The sequence below is a fragment of the Desmodus rotundus genome, chromosome 8, assembly GCF_022682495.2.
Source record: "Desmodus rotundus isolate HL8 chromosome 8, HLdesRot8A.1, whole genome shotgun sequence".
NCBI lineage: Eukaryota > Metazoa > Chordata > Mammalia > Chiroptera > Phyllostomidae > Desmodus > Desmodus rotundus.
This window is the reverse complement of record NC_071394.1, coordinates 34618278-34639469: the sequence shown is the minus strand read 5'-3', so window position 1 is coordinate 34639469 and position 21192 is coordinate 34618278. Positions and strand designations below refer to the sequence as shown.

Below are 21192 nucleotides of genomic sequence, written 5' to 3'. Positions count from 1 at the left end.
CACTTTTAGATATAGGTGTTAGAGGCATAGGTAAATCTGCTTCATATTGCTGTCCCTTGGGTACTTAAGTGGTTAAATCTATGGTCTGCCATTTGAGGTACTTAATGCCCAGTTCTGTTCCATAGTAGATAAATTTGGGTGAGGGTCCAGTTTCTAGAGTTTTGGAAAAAGGAAAGAGCTTTCCATTCATCTGTTTTTACAGTGATCAAAGAAACAGCTGTTACCCTTCCAGATTAGTGCCCTCAAGGACTGATAAAGCCATTACCAGAATTGCTTCATACAACTTCCTCTCATTGGACTATGAGCATTCTAATGCAGCCAAGGTCCTGCCACCTCTTGTAACCCAGAGATAAAGAAAACACTGACAATCAAGGAGCTTACAGTACTCCACAAATCAATTTTATTAATTTAAACACAAAATTAATGGAGAAAAATTCTGTACACAATTGTGGACACAACACACCTTTATACAGTAAGGCCAAGATAAACTTTGTCTTTTCAATCTGCAGAGTACAAAAACATACAATGAAGAGGCTAAAAAATTGTCAAATTTTTGCTTCAAGCAAAAAAAATTGTTAAACAATTTGAAGAGAATTTTCAACTAATTCTAGCAGCAACATGAAACTTCAGAAAAAGAGTAGCTCTTTAGCTACTTTGGGTCAAAGCTGGTGTTTTTTTTTCCCCCAATATAATATTAAATTCATCCAAAAAGTAATTTCATGACAGTGGTAGGCTTTCTAGATGAGAGACACTATGACCAAAATAATCACTTTTGGAGAAACTGGTTTTTTGGTACAACGAAGGTGGCAATTTTTGTCTCCCAGGTTTGTCATGTGACATGTACTACCGGTGAAGAGTAACATCATTTCCTTGATGATGATGACTGTGCCATATCCCCTGCCAGCAATGAACTTCCCTGGGAGGACAGAGGGAAAGTGTGGAGGAAAACATGCATGGAGAGAGTGATGCAAAGTTTTGCTAATTTCCAGCTCTGCGGTCACGCCCTCTTATACCTAAACGAGAAACCGCAGACACTGTAATCTGAGCACATGAAAACTTTGCTGGTCTCCGACTCGTGGACCATTTTATTAACAAAACATGCCTATCATCTACATTCTTTTTGTGGGAAGAAGCATTTGAAGAATCAGTTTTTCCAAGTAGTTACATATAATACATTAGTGTTGAAAATGAAAAAGTGAGGTTCTAAGAGGACTTTTTATGAAAAGGATTTCAGACACTGCTGAATTATTTTACCAAGGCCTTCCTAACAGCACACACACACACATGAACTGCTGGGGAAGTAAATTTGGGAAACAAAATCCTATTGACACTTGACATCCATGCTTTTGGTCTTGACAACATTACCTAAAAAACAAACAAACGAACAGAACCCCATTATCTACATATTTATACCCAGCATGCTTCGCGAAGGCGCTGCACGTGAGTGCACATGTTGCCTCATATTTCGCTATCAAGGCATTGCTGCCTTTCAATATCATTCTCTAAACAATATGTAAAAGAATCATCCATTATTACAAATTTACACCAAAAATTCTTTCTGTACATGATTGTCTCAGTGATGTACATATTATATGTTTAAATTAGACATACTTTAAACTACTTCGCAATGTGCTAAAATTCAAAGTACTTGCTGTGTCATTAGGCCAAGGCCTTTAATTGCTTATTTCTCATGCTATTGTCTCTTCAGTTAGTTGATGCCCAAAACGTCTGTTCGAGTGAATTGAATGGTACTTGGATTATACCTCAATAAAGCTGTTTTTTTAAAAAAGTCTGTTCATAAATAAGTAGAGATGTACAGATTACCCTGGGTATGAGACACCGAAAAGTAAACCTTCTTTACAAGAAAATTCCCCCACTGGTACTCAGGAAATGTTTCAATCTTGGATGTGCAATCAAGTTTGCTGTGCTGGAGAAGCTGTTTACGTCACGTTGAAGATGCTAAACACGGAGGTGTCTGCGGGTCCTTTCTTCACAGGTTTGAACCATGTAGTTAAGGTGGCAAAGACACATTACACTGTGCTAGAACATTCTCATGGCTTATTTTCATTGGGTTCACAGTACTAGAGTCAACAGCTGTTCTGAAGAAATAGACGTGGTCCTTCATTCACCACAGGGGCAGAGGTGAAGTCCGACGGCAGCTGTGCATCACCATGTTGAAAGGCATAAGCTCGCCAGTCCGGCGCTGACAGGGACCCAGGCCTGCTGGATTTGTTCCTGGTCGCAGGGCAGTTGTGCGGTTTCAAAGTGCTCTGTGGTAGTTACAGGTACTCCAGTTCCAAGGCGTGGTGGAGGGCCATGAGGTCTGAGTGACTGGAGATCCTCCAGAAGGGCATGGCGTGCTGGGGAGGAGCAGACACACGTGAGGAGAGGGAGGGCACCCAGCACGAGCCCTGAAACCTGCCTGTGAAATCCACTACACCGCCCCCTTTGCTCAGTGCTGTGAAAACTGCCAGCTAAGTGCTTACTGTTGCATCTGTTGAAAACAAAAATCCAAACTTAATCCTCCCCTAAGAATACTGGACTGCATTTTAAAATGTGATCTGGGCTCTGTGTCTTTTAAGGCGGTGATGAGATTTCTTGAGTAGATCTACACTGTGATTTGAACACCAGTTCCAAATTCATACCCAGTAGCTAGGACTGAAACTTTGTCAAACACAGTTGCCTTTGGAAATAAGTGTCCAATGGAGTTTTAATGCTTGAAAGTCTAAGCAGTTTTCCTTAGCCGGTACTATTTTACATTTTTCAAAACTTAATTTTACTCATGTTACAAGCACCTTTTTTCATTTATTACCATCAGGCAGTCTTTGCATTGACCTTAAAAGGGCTTTACCGTATGGGACAACTTTAAATAAACATCTAAGGTTTGTTTTTTTCTTATAGTTGTTTAATCAGTCGAAAACTCTTGTTTAAATGATGGGAATGTTTGTAAGACACCTGAACTAACCAGAGACAAGAAAAACAAAAAAGAACACAGGTTACTTCATTTAGGAAGAACACCTGATTATAAACTTCCACTGCTCAAAGGCACTGCTGTAAGTACCTGTGCGTCAGCAAGTTCTTTTTCTTAAATGAGACAGAATTCTATTTATCTGGTTAAAAAAACCCACTTTTTTCCCCCTCACACACAAAAATAATGTGAACGCCTGGGTATAATGTGCAATTGTAGTTCTACAGAATTGTACAAAAATTCAGACTAATAGGATTTGGCATGGAAGCAGACAGTGGGCCTGAGGGGTTTGGGGGGTTATCTGTAGGTAAGAGCAGGAACTACTCACTGTTTTGGTGTCAATCCCATAGCTGTGCTATTCTGGGAATGTAACTATTAAATTACTTATTAACAATGTCTTTGTCTCAAGTAACCTTCTAAAAGCATATACCATAGTCTAACATCAAATGTAGGCCTTTCTGGACTCTATCTTTGTTATCATTCGACAACAGAATAGTCCAGAAACAAGTAGGAGCAATCTCTTTTCAAATTTCAGAATGATCCCCTTGGTGGCCTTGGACTAGAAAAGCAGACTGTACTATTTTGCATTCATCCATCATGAATGAATTTTTGAATTTGCAGCCAAGGTGTAGAAGATGTCCGTGGCCCACCCTGTCACAGCCTGTGGGTGAGTCGCAGAAATGTGCAGTGGACATGAGTGTTCACCTATGAAGGGTGGCACCAAGCCCCTTTGCCTGGGGAACTGGGAGACACCTGATGAGAGGAGGTGACAGCTGAGCGAGGTATGAAGACAGCCATTCAGAATGGCTGTTTGACAGCCTCTTTAAAGGCTGTTTGCATTGGCGGGGGTGAGGGGTAAAGGAGAAATTCATTGTTACAGTACTGGCTGTGTGTGCGAGAAATACATGGTTAGTGACATGATTGGCTGTAGGAGCCAAATGATGCAGGGCCTTGTAAGCCCTATTAAGGAGTTTATTAAAGATAATGAGAGTTACGATTTTTTGAGTATGGTGTCAGGCACTGCCCTAGCACTGAGCATAGACTCTCTCATTTAAGCTTCTATAACCTCAGCGATAGAATAGGGATTATCATCACTATTTTGCTGATGAAAACGCTGAGCCTTAGAGAAGGAGCAGAGAGATGTAATTAACAACTGGTAAGGAGTAAACCCAAGATTCCTACCAGGTCTGGCATCTGAAGCCCATATGCTGTAACGCCTCCTGTTCTCTGTGGCCTTTTTACTCAGCAATATAAACTATCAGTACAGCTTACAACACACTCCCTTCTGTGCTCTCTTTGGGAAGAGACACTGACAGATTTGAGTGACTATGGTACACAGATTGGGTTTGAAAAGTGTTTGATCAATTACAGAAAGCTTTCCTTCTTTTTCTCTTAGAATAGAAATTCATGCTTGTTGTAAAACATTTGTAAAATGTAGAACTGTATAAAGAAATAGAAATCACTTCTAATCCTACCACCCAGATAACCTTCATAACTGTTTTTGTACATTTTGTAAACGTGCACACTCATATTTGGAACTGTGCACTTAAACATGAGGCGGTGCAGGCACACCTGGTTTTAGTGCACCTTACAGATGTTGCATGTCGCACACATGGAGGGCAAGACACTCGCTTTATGCAGTGGTCTGGAACTGAATCCGCACTATCTCCATGCTACGCCTGCATGTACCATTCATCCTGTTCATTTTATGTCTTAAACTCAAGCCCATTTTTAATACATCACTTTCAAGGAAAATCATTCACTCATTATTTTAAGAGTTTGCAAGTATTCACATGTATACCGTGTTCTTTTACATTTAACCATGCACTTAGTATCTATTGTAATATTCCTTTTAAATTACTAATTGTGTTTTTCTAGTTTTTATATTTTTCTATAATTTTCCAGAGCTGCTTCCCACGAACAGCTGAATAGAGGGAGTTACAGAGTAGTTCTATGGCTCTGATGTACCAGGATGTAACAGAGGACGCTAAAGGTGCTTCAGAGAGCCGGCTAGGAAATTTCAGGACAACCACTTTCACAAATACACAGAAAAGTATTTGTGAGAAGTGGAATGCTTTTTTCAGAGTAGGTTCAATCGCATCCGTTTGCATGCCGATTACCTGAAGTTAGATTTGTTCCTCACAGACAACAATACAACCTGAAAGCGACTGGTGCAGTCAGAAGCATGTGCAGTAGAATGCAACTGAGTAGCAGAGAAATGAAAAGGGAACTGGAAAAAAATCCAGCTAATTCTTTGGTACATGGTTAATGTATGAACTGAGTATTTAATTTCACAGTAAACAAAGAACCTGGACAGTGGCTACGTGTTGTGTCTTTACAGGTACAGGAGGTGATGCCAGCCTACAGCACAATCAATTTAAACTGTGTTACTTTTAGACCATACTCAAAACACGTTATGGAAGGGGAGATTACCCACGAAGGTCCCCGAATTGCCTCGTTTACTGCCGCTGAAATCCTGATGGCGTTAGTCTTCCTATATAGAGTATTAATAAAAACCGCATGTGAAGCAGCACCCTGGGACAAGTTCAAATGATGAAATATGCCTGTGCTGTCTTGCAGGTAAGTCCTCACAACAGTAATGATGGAGTTACTCATTTGAGCGGAAGTGTAGAAGGTTCTACAGTGATACGTGACAAACCTCAGGGGCGTGTGGAAGAGAACAGGTGGCCTCTGGGGTCACTCCCAACACAGGGACAGCAAGTCCACATACCATGAAGGGTAACGATCACTGCTTTAATCAAATTCTGTTCTCCAAATACTAGTGTTTCTTCTTCTCTAAAAAATGTACATTTACTATTGAGTGATTAGAAGAAGGCTGATCTCAGAGGCTCAAACTCCTGTTCAATGATTAGATTTAATATCGTGAAATAATGTTTTCCCTAACTAGGCCCATATTGATGTGGAGATTTTATGGATCTACACAAGCTTCCCAGGACAAGTGGGTGCAGGGTAAGTAATTTTTTCTGCATTAGTGTTTAGACTGAAATAAATATTTCTTATGTGAAGTAAGAGAGAGAGGGTGGCAAAGGAGGCGGGGGTAAATGGGTGCCAGAAAGAGACTGCATTATCCTCTCAGATCCGATGTTAGTTATGTGACTTTGAATTATGACACCAAAACGAACTAGCCAAAATAATCAGGCAAGAAATAAAAGGCATCAGAATTAGAAAAAAAGTAAAACTGTCTATTTTTATGTGTAGAAAACCCTAAAAGTCCCCAAAAAACTCCTAGTAGGTCTAAATAATTCAATAATCAGTAGCATCTCTATACACTAACAAATTATCTGAAAAACAAATCAGAGATGACACAAATAAATGAAAAGGTATCCTGTGTTTGTGGACTGGAAGAATTAATATTGTGAAAATGTTGATACTACCCAAATCCATTTATAGATTCAGTGCAATCCCTATCAACATTCCACAGACCTCAATGTAAGATAGGAACCCATAAATCTTCTATAAGAAACCATAAGAAAAAAGCTCCTTGGCAATGATTTTTTCGGACATGACACCTAAAGCACAAGCAATAAATAAGGAATAAACAAAGTGGGGCTACATCGAGCTGAAAAGCTTCTACACAGAAAACAAAATGAGCAACAAAATGAAAAGACAACCTACAGAATTGGGAAAATATTTGTAAAGGGTTAATATCCACAAATTGTAATGAACTTGTACAACTCAATTGCAAAGTAAATAATCCAATTAAAAATGGGCAGAGAACCTGAATAAACATTTTTCCAAAGAGGACATACAGATGCCCGATATGTACAAGAAAAGGCGCTCAACATCACTATTCATCAGGGAAATGCAAATCAAAACCACGATGAGAAACCACCTCATACCTGTCAGAATGGCTAGTATCAAAAAGACAAGAAATAACAAATGCTGGTGAGGATGTGGAGAAAAAACAAGACAAAACTGTGCACTCTTGGTGGGAATATAAATTGGTGCAGCCACTATGGAAAACAGTATGGAGTTTCCTCAAAAAGTTAGAAATATAACTAGCATATAATCCAGCATTTCCACTCCTGGTGTATTTCCAAAGGAAATTAAAATGCCATGTTAAAGAGACATCTGTACCCTCACATTCTTAGCACTATCTGCAACAGGCAAGACATGGAAAGAGGAGTCCATTGACAAATGAATGCATAGAGAAGTTGATATATATACACAATACAGTATTATTCAGCCCTAAGAATGAAGGAAATCCTGCCGTCTGTGACAGCAAGGACCTTGAGGGCATTATGCTAATGAAATAAGTCAGAGAAGGACAAATACTGTATGATCTCAGTTTTATGGGGAATGTTACACAACAAAACCACCGCCTCTCACCCCAACTCAGAGAAAAAGAACTCATCCAGAGACGAGGGGCAGGGGAATTGGATGAAGGGTGGTCAGAAGAAACCATTACAGCCCCAATACTTATGTACCTTGTAAGCACAACATGGTGGCTACAGGTAACACTGCTGGATGGTAGATTTCAAAGAGACGTCACAAGAGATTTTAAGAGTAGACGTCACAAGGAAAAAAAACCCTTAAATCTATATGAGATAACGGATGCTAACTTATCACAGTAATCATTTCACAATATATGTAAGTTATTATGCTGTATACTTAAAACTTATACAGTGCTGTATGCCAATTATATCTTAACAAACAATAAAGAATCAAAATGATAAATTCAGAGAGAGGAGAGCTCAGCTGTAAGCTGGAAAGGGAAAGCTGGGCCTGCGTTGAATTTGAAGACCCAGCAAAATTGGCTGGGTAGATGGGAAGGGGAATGGCAGGTGACAGTGCTAACAGGTGGGACACACAGAGCATTTGGTGGGGCTGGAATGGTGTGTTCATGGTAACGACTAATGAGACAGGTTTTTCCAGGTAGAAGCACCTGGAATATCTTGCTGGGAAGGAGGGTGTTAACCAGTTTAGTGCATCACTTAGGGAAGGATGGCTTGGAAGTGTGGCTGGCTGCCAGCAGAGAAACCTGACCGAAGAACAGTGGAAACGGAGTGGGGACACTGAGTAGAAGACATGGTGAAGCAAGAATTCGTGTGACAGGTTGGAGGTAGAGAACACCAAAGAAAATCTGAGTGGGTCAACCGGCTTGGGAAGGCTGAACGCATCTGCTGGTATTCAGATGGGATACCTAAAGGGCTGTATTCCTTCAGGTAACTAGAGTGATGGAACCAAAAACAGCCAATCACAAATCTGAACAGAAATGAGAGCTGAACTGAACTGCGACGTGTGTTCAAAGTACCATGTGTTTTGGGGTCGTTAGAACAAAAATATTCCCTGAATAATGGGAAAATAATGACACAACCTTCCTGTTCCTCTTGCCCATACATGTGACTTCCCCAACTCCCCTATGCCACCTTTCCTCCTCTCCCGGCATTCTGCACTTTTCCCTCCCAACAGAAGGTTAAATGCAAAACCAGTAACACAAAAACTGAGGTGTGTGGACACTCACATATACACTGAATTTTGCTGAATTATTAAAAATACATTTGTAAAGTGTTTCAAAAACATAAGAGCACATAACCTGTGGCCCAGGTACTGCATTTCTAGGAATTTATTTCAGAGAAACTCTTGCCCATGAACAAACCACATGAAGACTGTTCACAGCAGAACTGTTTGTTGACGGTCAATGCTGGAAACCACCTAAATGTTCAGCCACAGGGGACTCATTACATTACAGCACATCCACATAATGGAATACCCTGGCGGCCAAGAGTCAGAGGCGCAGCGCTCCATGTGCTGCTAGGGCATCACTGCCAGGGTATGCTGTTAAGTGAGAAAAGCAGGTACATGGGAAAAAGTGTATAGTTACCATTTGTATAAAAAAATGAACAGATTTCTGCTTTTATATGCATATATTATCTCTAAAATTTGCATATGGAGGTAAAATTACTTTCCAAATTATAAATAAAGGGATCTTGGGAGATGTATTATTCTGAAAACTCAATGTGAAACGGACTGCACAACATTGCTCTTCTATTATGTGTATATCTGCTTTACCTCTGGGCAGAATGAGTTTTTAAAATGAAATGAAATCCACTTCAAGGTCTGGCATGTAGTATATACTGATTAACTACTAAATTAATACAATGGTTTTAGAATGATAAAATTCATTGTAGTAAATGATAGTAACCTCTGTCTCCCATCAATAAAACTAAAGCAAACTCTTAAAACCAGCAAGAGAAAAACAACTAGTTATGTATAAGGGAATAGGTATAATACTATAAGCTCATTTTTCAGCTGAAACTTCAAAGGCCAGTGGGAGTGGTATGATATATTCAAAGTGATCATGGGAAAAATCTACATAAAAGAATACCTGGCAAGGTTATAATTCAGAATTGAAGGAAAGACAGTTTCCTGGACAAGCAAAAGAGTTCATCACCACTGTACCAGCATTACAAGAAAGGTTAATGGGACTTCTTTAAGCAGAAAAAGAAAAGCCAAAATTAGAAATAAAATATAAGAAAGAAAAAAATCTTACTAGTAAAGGCAGTGAGCCAAGCACATATAAAGCTAGTAGATAGCAGGAAGGTTAAAAGACAAGATTAGTAAAATCATATATAGCAATGGTTGTTAAGAGATATTCACACACAAAGATGTCAAATATAAAAAATGAGGAAGGGGAATACATATGTAGTGCTTTTATAATGCATTCAAACTCACATGATCATTAACTTAAAGTGTACTGTTATTTACATAGGTTGTTGTGTATAAATCTCATGATGACCATAAAACAAAAACCCGTAATAGATACACACACACAAAGAAAGGAATACAAACGTAACATTAAAGGAACTCATCAAATCACAAGGGAAGAGAGCAAGATGAGAGGAACAGAACTACAAAAACAACAAAATAGAAATAAGTACATACCTATCAATAATTACTTTAAATGTAAATGAACTATGCACTTCAATCAAAAGACAGAGGATGGCTAAATGGATTTAGAAAACAGGAACAAATACATATGCTACCTACAAGAGACTCACTTCACGCTGAAAGACACCCACAAACAAAGTAAAGGGATTGAAAAATACCTATCATGGAACAAAAAGAAAGATGGAATAGCAATACTTATATAAGACAAAATTCAAAACTAACACTATGCCCTGGCTAGTGTGGCTCAGTGGATTGAGCATTGGCCTGTGAACCAAAGGTCACTGGTTCGATTCCTGGTCAAGCCACCTGTCTGGGTTGTGGGCCAGGTCCCTGGTTGGGGGTGGGTGAGAGGCAACCAATTGATGTCTCTCTCACACACTGATGTTTTTCTTTCTCCCTCCCTTCCCCTCTCTCTAAAAGAAAATAAATAAAATCTTAATCATGCACACACACAATGACTATAACAAGAAACAAAAGAGGGCATTAATGATAAAGGGATTAATCCAACTAGAGGACATAAACATTTATGCACCCAACACAGGAACGCTAAATACATAAAGCAGATACTAACTGACACAGAGGGAGAGGTCGAAAGTATTTTAATAATAGTAAGGGACTGTAACATTTCACTTTCATTGATGGATAAATCATTCAGACAGCATATCAACAAAGAAACATGGCCATAAATGACACATTCGACAAGAAAGACTTAAGAGATGTCTATGGAACGCTGCCTCCAAACAGCAGAATACACATTCTTTTCAGGTACACACGGGACATTCTCCAGGGTAAATCACATTAGGCTACAAAACAAGTCTCAATAAATCCAGAAGATTGAAATCATACCAAGCATCTTTCAACCATAATAGTATGCAACTAGAAATCAATTACAAGAAGAAAACTGGGAAAAAATCCAAACATAGGGAGGCTAAACATGCCACTGAAAAATGTTCAATGAAGAAATCAAAGAGAAAATAAAAGGGAAACTACCGCTAGATAAATGAAAATGAACACATTTAAAAATGTATGGGATGCAGCAGAAACAGTTCTAAGAGGGACGTTTACAGCAATCGAGGCCTATCTCAAGAAACAAGAAAAATCTCAAATAAACAAAGCTTACACCTAATGGATCTAGAAAAGGAACAAACAAAAGTGACATTAGTAGATGGAAATAAATAAAATCAGAGTGGAAATAAATGAAAAAAAGTAAAAATATCAGTGAACGAAGAGCTGGTTCTGTAAGATGATGAGCAAAATGATGACGACAAACTGTTAGCCAGACTCATCAGAAAAAGAGAGGGCCCAAGTAGATAAAATCAGAAGTGAAAGAAATTACAACGGACGCCACAGAAATACTGTACAAAGACTGTAAAAGAACTCTGTAAACAATTAAATACTAACAAAGTGGACAATGTAGAAGAAATGGATAAACTCCCAGAAACATACAATCTACCAAGATGAATGATGTAGAAATAGAAAAATATGAACAAATCTATTACCAGTAACAAAATGAATCAGTAATCAAAAAATTCCCAACAAAAGTCCACAACCAGGTAGCCTCATAGGAAAATTCTACCAAGCATTTAAAGAATTAATACCTATCCTTCTTAAGCTATTCCAAAAATTGAAGAGAAAGACTTCCAAACTCATTCAACGAAGTCAGTTTTACCAAAACCAGAGAGACAATACAAAACAAGAAAATTATAGGCCAATATCTCTGATGAGCATAGATTCAAAAATTCCTTACAAAATGTTAGCAAATTAAATTCAACAACACATTAAAAGAATCATTCACCATGATCAAGTGCATTTATTCCAGGGGTTAAGGATGGGTCCATATTCACAAATCAATCAGTGTGAGACACCGCATCAACCAAATGAAGAATAAAAATCATATGATCTTCTGAATAGATGCAAAAAGAAGCATTTCACAAAATTCAACAACCATTTATGATAAAAACTGTAACAAGGTGAGTAACATAATAAAGGTCATATTAGACAACTCCACAGCTAACATACTCACAAGTGAAAAGCTAAAAGCTTTTCCTCTAAGATCAGAGAAGATAAAAGGAAAACTACCTCTAGATAAATAAAAATGGAAGACAAGTCAGAGATGCTCACCTTTTCCACCTTTATTCAACATAGTACTGGAAGTCCTAGCCCTAGCAATCAGAGAAGAAAAAGAGATAAAAGACATCCAAATTGGAAAGAGAAAGTAAAACTTACTTGTAGATAACATGACACTATATATTGAAAACCATAAAGACTCTATAAGAAACTGTTAGAATAAATGAATTCAGCGAAGTTACAGGATACAAAATTTATATACAGAAATCTGTTGTATATCTATACATTAAAAATGAACTATAAGAAAGAGAAACTGTAAAACAATTCCATTTTCAATTGCATGAAAAAAGTACCTAGGAATAAATTTAACCAAGGAATGGAAAGACCTGTGCTGTGAAAACCAGCGATCCCCAACCTTTTTGGCCTCACAGACCAGTTTTGTGGAGTGGGGAGAGGCGGAGCTCAGGTGAGCTTCACTCACCTGGTGTGGATTTGGGGAGACAGGAGGTGGAACTCAGGTGAGCTTTGTTTGCTTGAGGCCCAGTTCCTAACAGGCCTCAGACCATTACTGGTCTGCAGCCCAGGGGGTGGGGGCCCCTGGTGAAAACTTTAAGACATTGATGAAAGAAACTGAAGATGGTATATATAAATGGAAGAAAATATTGTGCTCATGGATTAGAAAAATTAATATCATTAAAATGCCCATACTACCCAAAGCTATCTACAGATTCAATGCAATTCCTATCAAAATACCAATGGCATTTTTCACAGAACTAGAATAAATAATCTCAAAATTTATACGGAATCACAGAAGACCCCAAAGAGTCAAGACAATTTTGAAAAAGAACAAAGTTGAAGGCATCACACAACCTGGTATCACACTATACTAGAAACTATACTAATCCAAACAGTATGATACTGATACAAAAACAGACACATAAATCGATGGAACAGAGTAGAGCCCAGAAATAAACCCACGCTTACTTCTACGGTCAATTAATCTACTACAGAGGAAACAAGAACATACAATGAAGACAAGACGTCTCTTGAATAAATGCTGCTGGGAAAACTGGACAGCTACATGCCAAAAATGCAACTGGACCACTTTCTTGCACCATATGCAAAAATAAACTCAACATGGGTTTGAGAGTTAAGTGGTATACCAGAAACCATAATACTCCCAGAAGAAAACATACTAAAAAGCTTATGCACAGTGAAGGAAATCATCAACAAACCAAATCAACAACCCACTGGCCAGGAGAAGATAGTTACAAATGATATGTCTTGAGTTGTTATCCAAAATATTTAAAGAACTTATATAACTCAACATCAAAAATAAACCAGTCTGATTTAAAAATGGGCAGATGACCTGAATAGACATTTTTGCATATAAGATATGCAAATGGCCAACAGATACAGGAAAAGATAGTCAACATTACTCACCATCAGGGAAATACAAATGAAAACCAAATGAGATATCAACTTATACCTGTCAGATTGTCTATTATCAAAAGGACAACAAATAGCCAAATAACAACTGTTGGTGAGAAGGTGGAAAAAAGGGGACCCTTGTGCGTTGCTGGTGTGATTGCTAACTGGTACAGCCACTGTGCAAAACAGCCTGAAGCTTCCTCAAAAAAATATACCATAAATAGATCTACCATCAAGTCCAGCAATTTACTGCTGGTTATCTATCCAAAGAAAATAAAAACTAATTTGAAAGATATTCGCACCTCTATGTTCATTTCAACATTATTCACAATAGTTAAAATATGGAATGAACCTGTGTCTATCAATAGATGAATGGATAAAGAAAATGTGGTATACAAACACACACACAGGAGTATTACTCGGCCATAAAAAAGAAAAACAAAATCTTGCCTTTTTCGTCAACACAGTGGACCTAGAGGATATTATGTTAAGTGGAATAAGTCAAACAAAGGACAAATACTGTATGAGCTCACTTATATGTAAAATCTAAAAAAACAAAACAAAGGAATAAATAAAACAAAACAGAAACTAACTCATAGATACAAAGAACAAAATGATAGATTCCAGAGGAGATGGGTGGAAAGAAAAGTAGTAAGAAGTATAAAGTTCTAGTTATAAAGAAGTACAAACTCCTAGTTAGAAAGTAAATAAGTAATGTGATGTAATATACAGCACAGGGAATACAGTGAATAGTATAGTAGTAACTTTGGTAACAGACACTAGATTTCTCATAATATGACCATTTCATAAGGTGTAGAAATGTTGAATCACTATCTCATACACTTAAAACTCATGTAATATTCCATATCAATTATATTTTAATAAAAAATTAAAAAAATAAAGTCACCCCATTACAAAATATCTGACATATAGGACGTGCTCATTAAGTACGAAAGGAATGAATGGGTTTAGGACAACAACATCCGTGTACTCAACGTTAGTAATCCGTGTCTCATTTCAAAAACTAAAAGCATAAAAGTGCATTAAAATGTTATATGTATGTGAAAATATATAAGTATAAATATATGTATACACGCACACACAGAGGCAGCTCTTATTTTTCTCCTAAAGAAGCTTAGGATCAAGCATTAGGTTCTCTTTTTCATCTTGGATTTTAGCAAGTTTGGCCATGCACATTTAAAATGGACATTTTTTTGGTGAAGCCTTTGTCATTATGCAGAAAAATGATTGCTTGCTATTTTCCCCCCGGTTTTATTCACAAGAGATTTATTGTAAGTAGTTCTCTGAAAAGTAAATTCAGTTGTGGAGATAATGAAAGAAGGCCACCTTTGCTGTAGAAATGAAAACTGCTTTCATTGTGCGGGAGACTATTACATTTTCATTTAAAAGAAACCATACATATGCCTAATCGTTTTCACTCGAGGTATGTTGTATTAGGGACACAAAAACATTTTGTGGTGAAGAGAAATCCTGGCAGATTTTGACCACAAAAGACAGGTCACAGGAAGATATCGGGAGTTGGACGGCTCCCCACATTTCCTTCGCATAGTCTTTTAGGGAACAAAGCAGTGCTCACAGAGAAGCCTGAAAGCCATCTTTATAGAATAATGTCGTTCTTTTAGATAAACAAAGGTATGTCTAACATTTTCTCTCTGAAGGTTTTGTTTTAACGATAAAAATTACCGAATTAGATGAAATTGCTGACGAAAGCCCTGGAAGCTCTATTGGTAAGCAGAACAAAGATGACAGAGCCAACAGCCTGTGATGAAATAGGCCACTGGCAGCGTGCTAACTGCCAAGGTCGGTTCTTACTAGATTGTGAGGACCCTGAGGGCCAGGCTACGGGATGTGGTCCCCTCCTCCTCAAATACACCAATGAGAAAGCTGTTGCTAAGGGAAATGACAGAATTACACTTGAAGGGATGGAGGAGAACAAAAAGTACGATGGACAAACTGAGAGTCAAGCTCCCTTCCCCAGGTCTCGAGAAACGCAAGGTGGTGACTTCGTGGTAAAAAGAAGGCCTGTCTTCTATGGCCGCAAACAGTTCTGCAAACCAGCTCGGCCACCTAGTAGAGCCTTCCGAAGTGATGTTTGGAAGGTTCTTAGGTTGCATCCCGGCTCAGGTAACAAAGCTTTAATCACCTGGCAATGTCTGCCATGGGTGCAGAAAGGGGCATGCCGGCCTGAGCACGCACACATGTCAGCTGCGTTCTGAATGACGGCTCAGCACCATACCTTCCTTTCTGCTCACAAACAACAAACCACAGTCCACATTCTGTGAAGACCAACCGTGTTGGGCTTGTGTGCGCCCGTCTTCAAAAAAAAAGCCACCTCCTATTTAATCTACACTGCCCCTTCCCATGCTAATGGTTCTGAGCACATCTGTAAGTAGTGTCAGAGGAAGAGCACTCGTGTAAATGAGCCAGTTATGAGCATTCTGAGGCCTAAGAAAAATTAAATGGCAGGAGAAGTGTCTCCCGGGAGCACTCACCTTTTTTGCTCCTTGTTCCTCTTCCACACCATCACCTATAACAACGTATACAACTTTTCTTCCAAACCTTTGAATTATCCTCTCAAAACAGCTTTCCTTTCCTAATGAACAGAAGTAAATCATAAAACATGTAAAGTTTGGGTGACTCTGTGCTATAGCTCCTGAACTTTTTTATTTCAAATGCCTTTTTCATGCTTCTGATTCAACCCTCACCTACTTGTGCAAACGAGAAGAGAGCTTTGACATGCCATTTGGGGAGCCCGTGGAAGAGCATGATAAATTAAAAATTGTAAATGAATTACCTATGTGGTGTCCCATCCCTTGAAATTGACCGTTTTAGTACTCTTTTCCCAGGGACTCGTCTATTACAAAGCAGGTTTAGTCACTCACAGTACGGCATCTGAGGGAAAAAGTACTCTTTTGCAGTACTACTTTATTTTTCCTACAAGCTAAGACTAAACAAAGGCACGTAATTTTGGCAACAAAGTTTCACTTGCTTTTAAAAATGTTTCATAATATGACAAACTCTGAAAATCATGTCTGATCCAAAGACCATTGGGAAGGATGAAGAAAATGGAGAAATCAGACACAGGAATGAGTTCATCCCCCTATGTTCAGGTTGGGGTTTTATTTGAATTAAAGACCCCCAAAGCCTAACGTGTTTGCCTGAAATATTTTCATAAACCTGTTTCTGAAATAAATGTCAGGTAATGGGGCACTTCAGGGAGATCATGTTTGTCTTACCCAGACATCCAATGGTCAATAAAGCCCTTTCCTAGAGAAGAAATAGGTAAAGGGAACAGAATACCTTTATCTATCTATTATCTTTTCCCATGTCAGGACTGGATTTGGGCCTCCGCAGCGGCTATGCTCTCAGCGCCCCCTGCTCTTAATGCGTCCATTGTTGCTGCATAGAGAAGAGGTCGGGGCTCCAAGTCCTGGGCTGCCAATGGGGTCATTTTAATGGACAATGGGACAGTTTATAGTTTTCAAATGTGAATGGCTGAGCGGGGCCTGCACCTCTTTCAAATAAGGATCAGATATACACACGAACAAATTGCTTGTTTGCTTAAACAAATGTCTGCTTTATATTTGTATTTTGCACTAAAATCTCTAGTTTGCATCTGACAGAATGAAACAGGGCCAGCCTTATTCAAAGGACATCATTTCAATGCTGCTTTCGTTGCCCACTAAACTGTGAAATGTTAAATCACTTTAAGAAACTAATACAAAGTACAGTTTTCATTGCAAACATATACAACCCAAAGTTCGAATGCCATGGAGCTATCTTTTCCTTCGTGGAAAACAGAGAGGTAAACTCGATGTTTTTTTCCAGGTGAAGCTGCGGTGAACAGAACAGTTCTCACCTACATGTGTCTCCTACAGGCTTCATTGCGAATTTCGGGTCGTGCAGACATTTTGCACAAGGAAGACGAAAAAATTGACTATTAGAAGTTAATCTGAGGTCTTAGCTGAAATTCTCATTTTGATCAATGCATTCCATCTGGAAGAACATACAGCTCTGCTTCCTGAGATACCGCCTCCTACGCCTCTGCCATTGGCCAACAAGGACAACGTCTAGGTTTTCTGCATGACCCTCGTACCATATCTCATTTTATGGTAAAATTAGCACTAACTATAGGGATTCCAATCTCTACTTTTCTTGGAAAAGTACCATAGAAGAGTGTGGCCCCTAACACTTGGGTTTTGAGATGATTTCTACCACCGCATATTCTTTAATTCTAATTTTTATTCTGTGCTGAAAAAAAAAAAAGTCCAACATTGCAAACAAAACGCCCATTAAAAATACTTTCTTGGTTGTTGTTATAACTTCCTGTCATCCTAACATTCTCAAATTATTTGGGATTAAAGATCACCAGGCATGACGTGCAGTCCACTACTTGATCTTTCCTTCTGGGGAGTAAGGCAATGCCCCTTCTGTCCCATGCACTTCGTAGGAATCTGTTTTGCCTTTTACGTGCTGACCAACCTTTCCCTTGGACCCCTGTTTACAAAACACAATGTAACTCCTGTTTATTGCTATAAGGAGGGTAAACACCCGACAATGTAAACTGATGGTATTCTTATGGAACACGAGAACATATAAAAATTCAGTTTTATTGGGTCACTGGGAATTCTATTTGGCATATCCCTTTCTTTTTAATAAGAATTTTCCAGCATTCTGTTCTTGGCCCCTTACGAAAAGCATTGATCATTTTCTAAGTCCAACTATTTCCAATTTCACAGAGTTATCTCTGAATATCCCAAAGGCTCTTCAAACTCAATGTGGATAAGGTCAAACCCTTGTTTCCAATCAAACCTGATTTCCCCATCAGTTAATAGTGTCACTGCTGATTCAGTTGCCTAAAAGAGACCTCTATGTCAGCCTTCTTCAAAATAAACACGTTTTCTTCAACAAACTCTTACTGAGCACCTACTATGTGCTGGGCACTATAGCTACACTGATGAGCGAGACAGGCATTCAACTGTCTGGTGTGGAAGTCAGACTATGAACAAATACCTATACAAGCAATTTTTTAGCCATCAATTAATAAGTTCCTTGAAGGAGAGGTGTAAAAGTGTAGTCAGAAGGAGAGTTAGACATACAGGGATTCCATTTTTGTCCCTTTTACTTTCGAGGTGAGCAGCTAAAAACAACCTTTTCCCCACCTACCAGGGTACTTCTCCCCATCCCCCAGGACTCTATAAAATAACATTCACCTCATCAGCGTGACGTATAAGGCCACTTAAGACTACACCCAAGTCTACCTTCCCAGCCTCAGCTTTCCATGAACGCTGCACACTAGTCACCCAGGACGACTCACAAGTCCCTTAGAAGGGAACATGTTTTACTAATTTCTCTGTCTCTTTGTTCTCACAAGCCCGTCTGCCTAGTAACCTCATGCTTACCCTTCCATACCCAGCTCTGATGTCATTTCTTCCCTTTAGTTTTCACTGACGTTTGCCCTTTGCCGCCTCCTAGGCGGCAGCGAATGCTTCCTCCACGAAGTACAGTTCAGGGTTCAGGCACTTAGTGGTAGGGACGCCCTAGGGTGTGGGAAGGTCTCTGGACCTTGGACTCAGAGATCTAGTTTGGCCCTTATCTTTACTAGCTATTAACCTGAACAACTTACTGAAGTGTCTAAGCTTCAGTTTCCTCATTTATAAAGAAAGGTTTTGGAGATTGATTTTAATATGTAAAATGCTTAGTACAGGTCTAAGCTTCCAATAAATACTTGATAAATGCTCATTTATATATTTTTATCATTGTATTATGGTTATTTAGCTCTCTGCCTTCCCTGTTGGATACTGAATTCTCTCAGAGCAAGAGCCATATCTTTTTTTTATCCCACTTTTATTCTGTCTTGGTTTGTAATCCAACTAAATGTCAATTAGTCTTCTTTTTCCAAATATGTTTCTTTTGTGCAAAAACTTAATTTCATTGTATCCCCATAACAAAAAGGGGAATTTGATGCGTTACACATGTTGAATTAAAATAAAGCATGGGGGTATAAGAGGAATGAATGGTAATGGAAAAAATATAAAAATTAAATAAAAAGTAAATAAAATAAAGCAAAATACAGTTCCAGCAGTAATGAAGAAGCTATCGTTAGAGTTGTTTCATTTCTACTTTGTATATCTCTATACTACTATTTGTTTTAGCTTATGAGATATTTTTGTTGATGTTGCCTAAAAAAAATAAGATAATCCAGAAATGATGCTAAACTGACTATAGCCAAAATGTATAGGTCTTAATGTTAGCCAGTAAAGTAAAAATTTCTGAATAAAACTACATGGATTATGATTTACAGTGTATTTCTCTCCATGTCTAAAGCCAATTTTGACAATAAAATTAGTTAAATTATTCTTCTAGTTTTCTGGCATCTAGCATTCAGAACAAATGTCTCATTTAATGCCTTTCATTCTTACTAGCCTGAAGGAGAGGCGTCAATTGTAAAACCAAAGCAGCTTACCGATTTTAGTTGCACTGTAAATATTTTCTATCGGAAATACAATTCCTAATCCATATAGCAGGACTTTCGCCAATGCTGGGATAAGCTGAGTCGTCGTTACTAAAATATTCACACAGTTTGTCCTACGAGAACAGAAAGAAGGTAAAAAGACTTGAAAAATAAATCTCCAGAATGAATCAGCAGGAGCACAGCTCCTTTCTTCAGCAAAGGCATCCACCCCAAAGTAACTTGGGGAGCGCTTACCGGGAGTGAATGAGTGTGAGAGCTTTGAGAGCCAATGTCAACCAGGAGTCTGTCAGGGCTTCAATCTCAGCCCTCAGCTGCAGCCAGGCCTCCCTCTTGGCTGGACCAAGCAGACCTGTGGATTGAAAAGCACATGAGCTGCTTCCTTAACAATGTGTCTATTCAACTTCATAAATAATAAATACTTAATGCTGCTACTACTATAACCCTCAAGCCTTATAGTGCACCGAATAAATTTTTCACATGTTACCATTCATTTGATGAATATTTAGTACTGTAGGAAGCATGAGTTGAGTTTGCATTCCTAACATCTTTTCTTCTGGTTATAGAAGTGATCTCTTCTTTTGGGGGGGCCCAGTCGCAGCCATTTCTCTAAGCATGTAGTTTGGACAGAGCCACCCTACCCTCTGGCTCCCATAGCTTGGCCAGTGAAGGTCAGTCTTGGAACTTTTACTTAACCCACTGGGAAAGCTACTTCTCTACCCAAATGGAAGCACTAAACTGGCTGCACATAAACCTGGAATACCAGTGGTCCATCTTTGCCACTTTGGGGAAGGGATGGACCTAGAATGACTTCTAAAGGAAAAACCAGGCAAGAGATCCCTGCTGGCATCATCTGAACACCTGGATTTAGCCATGCTGGAAGCAAATACCTTCCCTAAATTTTCACTAGTAAGCTAATATAGTCCCTTTTGTGCTAAAAACCACAAATGAAAATATTCAAACTCACACAAACATCTACTCAGTAGAAGGAGCTTTTTATAAACCATCTTAAGTCATTTGAGCATGGGCTGTTAACCCCACTTCATTGGAAGGACAACTGAATGTCAGAGAGGTCAAGAAATGTACTCCAGGTCACACGCCTACTGGGAAGTTACGGAGCCAGGACTAGGCCAGACATGCCCGGGCAGCTGGCTCTTGTCTGATATTCCTCTCACTAAATCACAGCAGAATAATCGCTAGTCAGACAAAACTGCTCTAAAAATAGTTACTATATCCAAAAAAAAAAAAAAAGCGTGACACAAAAGTGTGTGGTACTTCGAGCATTTTATCTAGCCTGTCTGGACTAACCCAGTGAGACACT

The 21192-nt window shown here is 38.8% G+C and overlaps 1 protein-coding gene across 13 annotated transcripts in view; it reads right to left on the bottom strand.

Moving 5' to 3' along the window:
* Nucleotides 1-687: 687 nt before the first annotated feature.
* The window catches only part of EYA1 (EYA transcriptional coactivator and phosphatase 1), a 296853-nt gene continuing 276348 nt past the window's right edge, over nucleotides 688-21192 (bottom strand). For all 13 annotated transcript variants that reach the window (XM_053929895.2, XM_053929894.2, XM_053929893.2 and 10 more), the window contains 4 exons: nucleotides 20109-20223; nucleotides 19866-19987; nucleotides 15892-15992; nucleotides 688-2360 (listed from right to left, as the gene is read on the bottom strand). In XM_053929895.2, the coding sequence (XP_053785870.1) occupies nucleotides 2280-2360; nucleotides 15892-15992; nucleotides 19866-19987; nucleotides 20109-20223 (419 nt within the window). In that variant the 3' untranslated portion in view covers nucleotides 688-2279. The remainder of the gene's footprint in view (nucleotides 2361-15891; nucleotides 15993-19865; nucleotides 19988-20108; nucleotides 20224-21192) is intronic.